Below are 12,093 nucleotides of genomic sequence, written 5' to 3' on the forward strand. Positions count from 1 at the left end.
TAAGAATATTGACTTCGGTATTTATTTGGTGCCAGACAATCAGCCTAGTTCTATTCCACCGTACTGTATGGCAGCGGTCGAGTTGAAGGAGCAGCTTTAGGAGCTCCTTGAGATGGGGTTTATTAGGACTAGTCTATCACCTTGGGGTGCACCTGTTCTATTTGTGAAGAAGAAGGATGGCACTATGAGAATGTGCTTCTATTATAGGCAGTTGAATAAAGTCACAATCAAGAACAAGTTTCCTTTTCCTCGTATTGATGGCCTATTCGACCAGCTTCAGGGAGTGAAGGTGTTCTCCAAGATTCATTTGAGATCATGGTATCACCAGTTGAAGATTCGGAACTTGGATATTCCTAAGACAGCTTTCAGGACCCATTATGGTCATTATGAGTTCCTTGTGATGTCTTTTGAGCTGACCTATGCCCCATCAGCGTTCATGCATTTGATGCATAGTGTGTTCCAGCCTTATCTTGACTCGTTTGTTATTGTATTCATTGATGATATTCTGGTGTACTCTCGTAGCCAAGAGGAGCATGCCCGGTATTCACGGATTATGTTGCAGCAATTGACGGAGGAGAAGCTTTATGCTAAGTTCTCCAAGTGTGAGTTCTGGCTCAGTTCAGTGGCGTTCTTGGGGCACGTGGTGTCCGGTGAAGGTATTCAGGTTGATTCGAAGAAGATAGAGGCAGTCCAGAGTTGGCCCAGGCCGTTCTCAGCTACAGAGATTCAGAGCTTTCTTGGTTCGGCTGGCTACTACCGTCGGTTCGTGAAGAGTTTCCCATCTATTGTATCACCCTTGACCAAATTGACCCAAAAGGGTGCCCCTTTTAGGTGGTCGAATGAGTGTGAGGCGAGCTTTCAGAAGCTCAAGACTGCCTTGACCACAACTCCAGTTCTAGTTCTACCATCAGTTTCTGGTTCTTATACCGGATATTGTGATGCTTCTTGGATCGGCATTGGGTGTGTTTTGATGCAGGAGGGTAGAGTGATTGCTTATGCTTCGCGCCAGTTTTAGCCCTATGAGAAGAATTATCCTGTTCATGATTTGGAGTTGGCTGCCATAGTTCCTGCGTTGAAGATTTGGAGTTACTATCTCTATAATGTGTCGTGTGAGGTGTTTACTGATCATCGTAGCCTCCAGCACTTGTTCAAACAGAAGGATCTCAATTTGAGGCAGCGGAGATGGTTTGGATCTGCTAAAAGACTATGATATTACTATTCTGTACCATTCGGGAAAGGCTAATGTGGTGGCCGATGCCTTGAGTAGGAAGGCAGTGAGCATGGGAAGTCTTGCATTTATTCCTGTTGGGGAGAGCCCCTTGCGGTTGATGTTAAGGATTAGGCCAACCGGCTTGTGAGATTGGATATTTCAGAGCCCAGTCGGGTCCTAGCTTGTGTGGTTTCTCGATCTTCGTTGTTTGATCGTATCAGAGAGCACCAGTATGATGATCCTTATTTGTTTGTCCTCAAGAACAAGGTTCAGCACGATGACGCCAGAGATGTGACTATTGGAGACGATGGGGTGTTGAGAATGCAGGGCCGGATATGTGTGCCCAATGTGGATGGGCTTTAGGAGTTGATTCTGGAGGAGGCCCACATCTCGCGGTATTCCATCCATCTGGGTGCCGCGAAGATGTACCAGGATTTGAGACAGCACTATTGGTGGAGGAGAATGAAGAAAGATATAGTTGGGTTTGTAGCTCGGTGTCTCAACTGTCAGCAGGTGAAATATGAGCATCAGAGATCGGGTGGCTTACTTCAGCAAATAGAGATTCCAGAGTGGAAGTGGGAGCAGATTACCATGGACTTCATAGTTGGTCTCCCACGGACTTCGAGGAAGTTCGATGCTATTTGGGTGATTGTGGATCGGCTGACCAAGTCCACGCACTTCATTCCTGTGAGTACTACCTATTCTTTGGATCGGATGGCTGAGATTTACATTAGAGAGATTGTTTGCCTGCACGGAGTGACCGTTTCCATCATTTCAGACCAAGGCACGCAGTTTACATCGTAGTTTTGGAGAGCCGTGTAGCGAGAGTTGGGCACTCACGCTGAGTTGAGCACTGCATTTCATCCTCAGACGGACGGACTGTCTGAGCGCACTATTCAGATCTTGGAGGACATGTTACGTACGTGTGTCATTGATTTTGGTGGTTCATGGGACCAGATTCTGCCGCTCGCGGAGTTTGCATACAACAACAACTATCAGTCGAGCATTCAGATGGCTCCGTATGAGGCTTTATATGGGAGGCAGTGTAGATCCCCAATGGGTTGGTTTGAGCCGGGCGAGGCTAGGCTGTTGGGTACTGGCTTGGTTCAGGATGCTTTGGACAAGGTGAAATTGATTCAAGAACGGCTTCGCACAGCGTAGTCGAGGAAGAAGAGCTATGCTGACAGGAAGTTCCGCGATGTGTCTTACATGGTTGGGGAGAAGTGTTCTACTGAAGGTCTCACCCATGAAGGGTGTTATGAGATTCTGGAAGAAGGGCAAGTTGAGCCCTCAGTTCATCAGGCCTTTTGAGGTACTTCAGAGGATTGGAGAGGTGACTTACAAGCTTGCCTTGCCACCTAGTTTGTCGAGTGTGCATCCAGTATTTCATGTTTCTATGCTCCGGAAGTATATCGGCGATCCGTCTCATGTCTTGGATTTCAGCACAGTTCAGTTATTTGGTGATTTGACTTATGATGTGGAGCCGACGGCTATTTTGGAGCGGCAAGTCCGAAAGTTGAGATCAAAGGATATAGCTTCAGTGAAAGTGCAGTGGAGAGGTCGGCCCGTGGAGGAGGCTACTTGGGAGACTAAGCGGGAGATGCGGAGCATATATCCACACCTACTTATCGCTTCAGGTATGTTTCTAGACCCGTTCGAGGACGAACGTTTGTTTAAGAGGGGTAGGATATAACGACCCAGCCAGTCATTCCGAGAGTTATAGCCCCGTTCCCTCATTTCTTGCTTCTCTTGTGTTCTACAGCTATATTATGACTTACCAGGTTAGTTGGTTTGGGTCCGGAGTGGTTTTGGAGTGAATTGAGACACTTAGTCTCTTATTTGAAAGCTTAAGCTAGAAAAGTTGATTGGATGTTGACTTATGTGTAAACGACCTCGGATTAGTATTTCGATGGTTCCGTTAGATCTGTTAGGTGATTTTAGAATTAGGAACGTGTCCGGAGGGTGACTTGGAGGTCCGTAGTGGAATTAGGCTTGAATTGGCGAAAGTTGGAATTTTGGCGATTTTGGCTGGCAGTGGAAATTTTGATATCGGGGTCAGATTGGATTTCCAGAAGTTGGACTACGTTCGTGGTGTCATTTATGACTTGGGTGCAAAATTTGAGGTCAATCGAACGTGGTTTGATAGGTTTTGTCGTCGTTTTTAGAATTTTGAAGTTTCAAAATTCATTAGGCTTGAATTCGTGTGTAGTTCGTGTTTTTTGATGTTGTTCGAGGTGATTTGATGATTTGACTAATTCGTCTAATGTTGTGGGATATGTTGATATCTTTGGTTGAGGTCCCGAGGGCCTCGGGTTGATTTCGGGTGATTAACGGAACAAGTTTTAAATTTGGGAGGCTGCTGAAGTTGAACTCAGCTGTCATAAACGCACCTGCGGATGTCTCATCGCAGGTGCGAGCACGCAGAAGCGGGGTTATGGCCGCAGAAGTGGAAGGAAGAAGGACTGGCAGAGTTCGCAGGTACGAGGGGTTTGCCGTACCTGCGATAGTCGCAGAAGCGGGGTGTTGGCACAGGTGCGTGTGTTGGTCCGTAGGTGCGATGTTATTTCCGCACCTGTGATGAGCGCAAATGCGATTCCTTGATCTCAGGAGCGGGGGCTGGGTTTAAGTGATTCTCCGCAGAAGCGGAGCTTGGTCCACAGATGCGGCGTTGCAGAAGCGACTAAGTGACCGCAGATGCAGTTTTGCTGGACCGAAGGTATAAATAGAACACTTCGGGTTTTTTCCTCCCATTTTCACATCTTTGAGCTCGGATTTTTGGGATTTTTGAGAGGGATTTCAAATCAATCATTGAGGTGAGTTCCTTATGCTTATTTATGTTCAATAATGGTGTTTCCCCACTGATTTTACACCTAGTTGGTGAGTTTTTGAGGTGAAATTCGGGAGATTAGGGCTTGAGAATTGGAGAGTGAGTTTTGGGGATTTGGAGGGGCAAATGATGTCGGATTTTGATGAATTTAGTACAGTTAGACTTGTGAGCGAATGGGCTTTCGGGTTTTGTGACTTTTGTCGAATTTTGAGACGTGAGCCGGGGGCCAGGTTTGAGTCGATTTCGGATTTTGGAGTCTAATTTAGTAGTTTTCTTGTGGAATTTATTCCGTTAGCATATATAAATGGTATTGTACTGTTTGTGGCTAGATTCGGGACGTTTGGAGACCGATTTGAGAGGCAATGGCATTGCGGATTAGAGATTTGCTCGGATTGAGGTAAGTAACAGTTGTAAATCTCCTGAGGGTATGAAACCCCGGATTTTGGTATCATGTGATCATTTTGGAGGTGACGTACATGCTAGGTGATGGGTGTGTGTGCGAGCACCGAAGGATTGTGACTTGGTCCGTCCTGTGGAAACTGCAATGTCGAACAAACTTTTTGTTACCTATATGCTCTCTATGTGCCACAGAAATTGACTGTAAATCATGTTAGAAACCATGTTTAGGCTATGTGTTGATACTGTGGGTCCCTCAGATGCCGCGTTACATGTTGAATTGCCTGCTAAATGCTATTTGTACTCACTCACAGTTTTTACTCGCATATCATATCCCAGTCTCTGTTATTCTACTTGATGCATCATGTTATTGCTATTGGGTTGTTTTCCTGATTTTTGAGAGCCCGAGAGAATGGAGAGATTGATGACTGAGTGAGGTCGAGGGCCTGATTGTGAGGATATTTATGGGATCGGGCTGAACGCCGTAGCATGTTTCATTGAATTTTGCCATGACTAGCTTGATATAACGCTTGGGTTGAAGGAGCCCCTCCGGAGTCTATACACACCCCCAGTGACCACAAGTACCTACTGAGTGCGAGTGCCGAGTGCCGAGTGCCGAGTGCTGAGCGATTGTGAGGAATGAGTGGTTGAGAGTAATGAGTGATTGTGAGGTTGGATTGATTGGGAGGATTGAGAGATAATTGCCTGAGATGCAGTATATGATTTCATTATTGGTGCACACAATTGCCTTACATCCATGTTTTGAAAACTTTTGAGAGATATTCGTATTTGATTTTACTTGAAATTGACTTAATCAAGCGGATTTGGCTTAAACTTCTGGATTGAAAGCATGCCTATTCCATACTGAACTTTATGAGATGAACTGTAATTATTTAGCTCGTCACTGCTTTTCAATTCCTTATTTATTTCTGTTACTTACTGAGTTGGTGTACTCACGTTACTCCCTGCGCCTCTTGTGCAGATCCAGAAGTTGTTGGTCGCGGAGGGTGCTGATAGTCCTCGTAGCTGATTATTGGAGATAGCGAGGTAGCTGTCCGGCATTCGCAGCCTTCCTTTCTTCTTCCCTATCTTTCCTTTAGTTGTATTTGGATTTTAGACTTTGTTAGTCGTGTTATGTTCGAATCAATTATGTTTAGACGCTCATAACTTAGTGACACCCCGATGTCGGGCTATCTTTTTTTTATTCTGAGTTTAACTCGTTATGAGATTTCTGTTATGAAAATGACTTTTGTTTTGTCTTTTAATGAAATATCGAAGTATTTTCTTTAAAGTCGGCTGGCCTAGTACCATCGATAGGCGCCATCACGACAGGTTGGAGTTTTGTGTCAACAACTGTTTAGTAGAATCTGTTATAATTTCGGTATGTGTTAGGCTTACCTAGTCTTAGAGACTAGGTTCCATCACGACTCTTTCAGAGAGATTTTGGGTTGTGCCAATATCCAATAAAATATACAACAGATTATTATATCCTGTACCATCTCGATAACGATGTGTATCTTCTAAGTAGGTATACTCCATTGAACAAATTAGGTGTATACATATGGAGTATGGACAATATTGTACCACGCCTTCAGCCATAATATTGGTTTCCTTTCTTCTTCAGACATTACCATCCACATAGACATTTTATTTTGAAAGGCTTCACAGCATTTTGCGAGCCCTTTTTTTAATGCCAAACAAGAAATTTATAAATACTCAATATAGTTGCTTTAGTTCCAGTCTTCAGAGTTCCTGCAATCTTTTATTAGTTGCTCCCCACTTGTCTGTTTTCTTTTTGCTAATTATTCTTTATCACGTCTTACATATATTTTATAATTATCCACTAGTTGACTTGTAAGTTTTATTTATTTATTTTCCCCCTGATTATAGCATTGTCCACAAGCTAAGCGCTTGAGACTAATTACCAGATGAGAGAGGGCGCCTGATCAGTTGTTCAACGTGAAAATGAGCACAAAGGTTAGGAAAGAAAGCAGAATTAAGAAGTGCATAAAAGCACCGATCAGAGTTCTGATTAAAGCCAGGGATTGCTATGTCCAGAGCATGACGGATTGTTCTGGCAGAATTGGCTATGGCGGTATGAGCTCAGGTCCTGCAGTTCCACAACTCTCCTCTTTGCCCAGAAGTTTTAGCGTCAACTCTTCTGTGTCAAGTGGAGATGAAGACTTTAGGGAGCTGATGCGAATTGCTTCCAAAAGGAGTACACTTGTAAACGAGGTGGAATTGGAACATCTGAGGCGACAATCGCCAATTAATAATGGGGTGAATGTTAATGTGGTACCTCGGAGTCGTTCTGTTGCCATCGGAAGAATCGATGAAGACAAGCCTTGTGATTTTGGTGAGGATGTCCTGGTGAAAACAGATGTTTATCCAAGAGCAAGTAGTAGAAGCTGTGCTGTTTCTTCTAGACAGATTCCAAACAAATAAATCTAAAGAAGAAACAAACATGGCAGGTCGCAGGCTTTGAGTTAGTTCTCGCGCTTTTCTTTCTCCCTCCGGTTATCGACTGTTTCTTGGATTGTATAGTTGTTATTCCTTCTTCCAAACTTGTCATTTTATGTTCATTTAGCTGTATATATATATATATTCCCCATATAAAATATTGCATCTTTCATTCCTTGGTTTGCGGTTGCTTGCCCTTCCTCTTATTGTACCCACTTCTGCAGGGGGGTAATTTTATGATAATCTTACAGAAAAATAATCAATGTTAAAGACAAACTCTCAAGAATGGCCTCATCTGCTTACAGTATAATTATAACTATATAACTAAGAATGATTCACTGTTTTGATGATCCTTCACCGTTGGAGTTTACATGCACCACGCTAGTTCGGTTTCTATCAAAACCATACCAGACCAACTATATCTGTTTGGATTGGTTCAGTTTTGTCGGGATTTTACGGGGTTTTTGGATTTTTTGTTACATGGATATTATTTCAATATTACTTTATTAATTTTTTGATAAGTAAATATATGTCTAGTAAAAATTAAAAAAATTAATAAGCATATGGTCTATTAAAATATTCTTATGGAAATTTTTCTTAGTAACACATGATAGTTATTTTTTTAGCCAATAATAATTTTTCCTTGATGTACACTTTCAAGGTTACCGAATTTAATAATTAAACATAAAAATCAATATGATACCAAAATAATGAATGTTCTATTTATTTTCAAACTGTTGAAATACCACTTCAAATTCGAAAAAGATATAAGAACTAAATAGATTTAGACAAATGAATATGGAAGAACAAAGAGATAGACGCATTTAAGTAACATAAAGTTAGTAAAAATGGAGCACTTCATATTCTAGTAAATATTACATCCTATAATGGAATCCCAAATATTTCTAGATATTTTTTAAAGAAAATTCTATAAAAAGTCTTAAAAATATATATAAAAATTTATATCTTTATATCTCGGTTTGGTTCGGATCATTTACTCAAAACCAAACCAAATCAAACCAAAACAAATCGGATTTTTTTTATCGATTTGGTACAATTTTTCGGTTCGATTTGTACACCCCTACTTCACTGTTGGCCTTCATCACACAACTGTATGGGCGAAAATCTTCATGTCATGCATTTGACCTGGTCAACGGAGATAAAGCCTTTGGAGGCTGTGACGTGTCAACGTTATGACGTATCAACATGATCCCAAAAGGTCGAGGCCATGTAAAGAAGGCAAATTGCGGTCGAGGATGGCTTAATAGAAGACGAGGACGAGCATCCGTCCTCGATGCGCAGTAGCAGCTAGTTTAGGGATTTAGATTTCCTAGAGAATATTCTAGTGAATATTCATTTCTGTTGTACTAGCTAGAGTTTTGTGGCCCATGTATCCTTATAAATAGGAAGAGATGTACTTCTAAGAAGGGGATCGAACATTTTTGTAAAAGAACATCATTGACATTCTCTATGAAGATTCTCTTTTTATTTAATACATACAAAGCCTAACTTTACACTTCTTCCCCTTTATCCTTCTCTCCCTATCCAAGAAGAATGAAACTATTCAACGGCTTATCATCATCCATTATTGTGAGAAAGCTCAATGGAAAATCTCATCCTTGTCGGGTGAACTTTGTCCTATTTATTACTCAAAATCCATTTATTATTACGTGCCATTATTGCTCCATTATTGTTCTAAGATATTCTTATCTAATAGCACACTCCACATATTCGTCATAAAAATACTAGACCTGCTATTTGAATATTAATATTGACTTTGATTAACCCTCTTCTCTATAAATCTAATTGTGTAAAAGCCTAGATATAATTTTTAGGTTATACAGTTTGGTGCCGTCTGTGGGGATTTCTTAGTCGAACTATTAATTTTCATTCAAATCTATGATTTTCATGAATTATTAACCTAACGTGTTGTAGAGTTATCATTTTTCTCTTTGCATACAAGGATTCCACGGCAGGTAACCAAGGAAAGGGGACAAGAGCAACATACAACGTCCCGCTCGACCTTATGGGTGCCATCGACGAAGGGTATGAAACTCAAGATGAGGAGGTAACCCCCACGACATCCCCCGGGTTAGGGAAGTCGCCAACATCCACTACAAAAAAGAAGACGTTTCGCAACAATAATTTTGGTTTCCATATGTTCAATGTTGTTGCCAAAAGTATTTTTGACAATGACAAAAAAATTATTGCACTCCGTTGCAGTAAACACTGATGGGAAAAGTATATGCAACAACATAAAATATTGTTGCCAAAAGTTCACCTAGCGCAACAATATTTACTGTTGCCATAAGTTATTTGTCTTTGGTAGAAAGCAAATAAAGTCGTGAATTATGAAGATATATAGCAACAAAAATTTTTGTCATGCCAAAATTAACTTTTTGCCAACAATATCAATTGTTGCTAAAAAAAATTTGGTGGTAAAGTTAATAGTCCGTTATCAAGACTTTTAGCAACAACTATTATTGTGGCAATAATTACTTTGTTGCCAACAGATTCTCTAGTACTACTTTAGCAATAATTATGAGTTGTTATTAAATACACAATTTATATATTCTTTCAGATTTTCACAAATGCATGTCGAAATAATAAATTATATATATAGATAAAGAGTCTATACATAAATTTTGATTTCAGTGGATATACTTACTTTCAAAAACTAAATGGTCCTAAAAAGTATTTACTTACAAAACGAATAAAAGCATCATATATCCACGGTCCTTAAGTTCTATTCTAATAGTAACCCGAAAAATAAATCTTCTTCCAACAGCTTGTGCATTACATGAACTGGATTGTCAGGAATGTTGGTTTACGCATGCTCATCCTAAAAGAAGATAAATATAATTGGATTTTAAGAAAAAAAGCAATAAATACAAAAGTATAAAATGAAAGCAGTGAAAACTTCTTTAACTGCAGAAGAGGAATTGAGGAAAAGAAGTGGGACAAGAAAAAGATCAAAGAGGAAAACATGTATACAATTTTCAGGCCAAAATCTCATGCTCCTAAATTATATTTTTAGAGTCCGTGATTATTTTACTACATTGAAGATTCAAATGATCCTTTTGGTGCAAATCTCCCAATGTAAAATAGCAGTCCTAAAACTGCCATACCATGCAAAATAACCGAAGAAAGGGTTGTTGGGATTATTTTGAGAAATCAAAGGCTAATGCAACGAGAGGCAACAATCCTTTCACAAAAAATCCTTGTATGCTATGTAGCCTCATTCTCTCCCTTCAGAGCATTTGTTTTGTTCCATGTAAGCACAAAATTGCAGGTTCAACATATCGAAACATCAAATCAGGGAAAAGATTTTCTTCTTTTTTTTTCTTCTTTCAAGTAAAAAGAGCTCATATGTGGATTATGATAAGGCAACTCCTTGACTGCAAAACACTGGTTGCATGTGTGAGATAGAAGGCTCTATCACAGGCCATACCGGGTTGCCACGCCACGGTACAGAACATGCCATCTTCATGCCCAAATTGGTTAGTTCAGGCAGAGAAACATCATCATTACTGCCTCTTTCTGGCGCATCCATGCACACTGAATAAACAACACACACACAAACACAAAGTAAAGACAGAGATGCCAATGTATATAATTTAAAATCCTTCTTGTTTTTTCAGTTTATGCTTCTGCTTGTTTCCACAAACAAGGGTTGTTGATTTTTTGATAACAGAGGAAAATCAATGGTGAACAGAGAGGGGCAACCACTCTCTTAAAGAAAATCACAATACTCCCTGTTTTGCCTCATTTCTTTCTGGGCTAACCTTTCCTTTCTGGGAAAATTCTTTGGGGCTTTTTCGTTTTTGGACCTTACTTGAACATGATCTATTCTATAGGCTCCCCAAAGTACACGTAAAACAGCTTGATTAAAGTACTCCCCAAAATCAAGTTGCATCAGAACCTACTAAATACTCCCAAAGACACAAAAACATACTATAGTCGAAACAAAATACTAGACATACTGCAAATAGACTCATTTCCATATAAAACCAACAAACTTCCTGATAGGTTACATGTATTTCAATTATAAGTACTTTACTTTATGTTTTGATGATCTAACAAACTTACTATCCAGAACCAGATAAGGAACCTGTTACACATTCACAAGACCTCAAGTTCACAAGACTCCAGGTTGGGACTCAGCGTGGAATATGATTCAAGTCCTCAGAGTGGAAGGAACAACTGAGGGACCAGGTCCCTACTAGTTCCCGAGGAGACTGTACAAAGTCAACTCTGCAGCTGGAAAGTTGCTGCCTGCACACGCTAAGTGCTGCAGTCAACTTTCCAGAGAAGACTTCTTACCTACCTTGATTGCATCATTCTTAATGAGGTCACACATGTATATATGCATTCAAGGGAGGTAAAAAATCACACTTGAACACTTAGAAATCTTACACAAGCTCACATACGTGACCATTCAGCCAGCAAGTTTCAAGTTCCTTAAGAACAAAGAACAAAGCAACTACGGACCAGTTCCCACATCGAGTTATTGTGTGTCCTTAGTTGAGTTGTGACTTTGCAATAGCTCTTCAAACTCTAATTCCTATCCAGCTTATTTAGAAGCACTATATAGGAACATCTTTGTAAACCTTAAATCTTTGTGTTTAAGTCTTAGCTAGAGTTAGTCAAGTTTCAAAGTCTTTGTAATAGAGTTATTGCAAAGTGGCTTGTAATAGGTGTATTAAATGTTAGTGAAGGATTAAGAATTTAATTCCTAAGTTGCATAGGCTGTAATCTGAAAGTTGGTGAGTAGTGAAGTTGAAATGCTACAAGGATAGGTCGTGGTTTTTAATCGCGTTGAGCTGTGAATTTTCCACATAAAATTCCTCCTATCATTTAACTTCTATTCTTTGTGTGTGTAACATTCGAACCTGATAGAGAACCTGGTTTTCTATTGAAATTGGTGGACCCATATAATTTATCAATTAGTATCAGAGCAGGTTCTTTCTATCAGGTTAACACCTAGAAAGGATCCTCATGGCTGCTCCTCCAAACTTCGAAGAAGGCCAGTCCACGTACAGACCTCCTAGGTTCAATGGTCAATACTATGGGTGGTGGAAAACTAGGATGCATGATTTCATCATGGCTAAAGACTCTGAGTTATGGGATGTAATATGTGACAGACCTTTTGTCCCTACAAAGAACCTTGGTGATCCAGCTATAGCCATTCCCAAGACAA

General features: G+C 40.3%; 1 protein-coding gene across 1 annotated transcript; it reads left to right on the top strand.

Moving 5' to 3' along the window:
* Positions 6,092 to 7,070, top strand: LOC109241239. The gene has a single exon (XM_019407963.1). It carries the CDS (start codon positions 6,399 to 6,401, stop codon positions 6,876 to 6,878), a length of 480 nt encoding a protein of 159 aa, XP_019263508.1. The 5' UTR covers positions 6,092 to 6,398; the 3' UTR covers positions 6,879 to 7,070.

The sequence above is a fragment of the Nicotiana attenuata genome, chromosome 1, assembly GCF_001879085.1.
Source record: "Nicotiana attenuata strain UT chromosome 1, NIATTr2, whole genome shotgun sequence".
Lineage (NCBI taxonomy): Eukaryota > Viridiplantae > Streptophyta > Magnoliopsida > Solanales > Solanaceae > Nicotiana > Nicotiana attenuata.

Coding starts and splice junctions, on each gene's coding strand:
- LOC109241239 (XM_019407963.1), top strand. CDS start 6,399: ATGAGCACAAAGGTTAGGAAAGAAAGCAGAATTAAGAAGTGCATAAAA.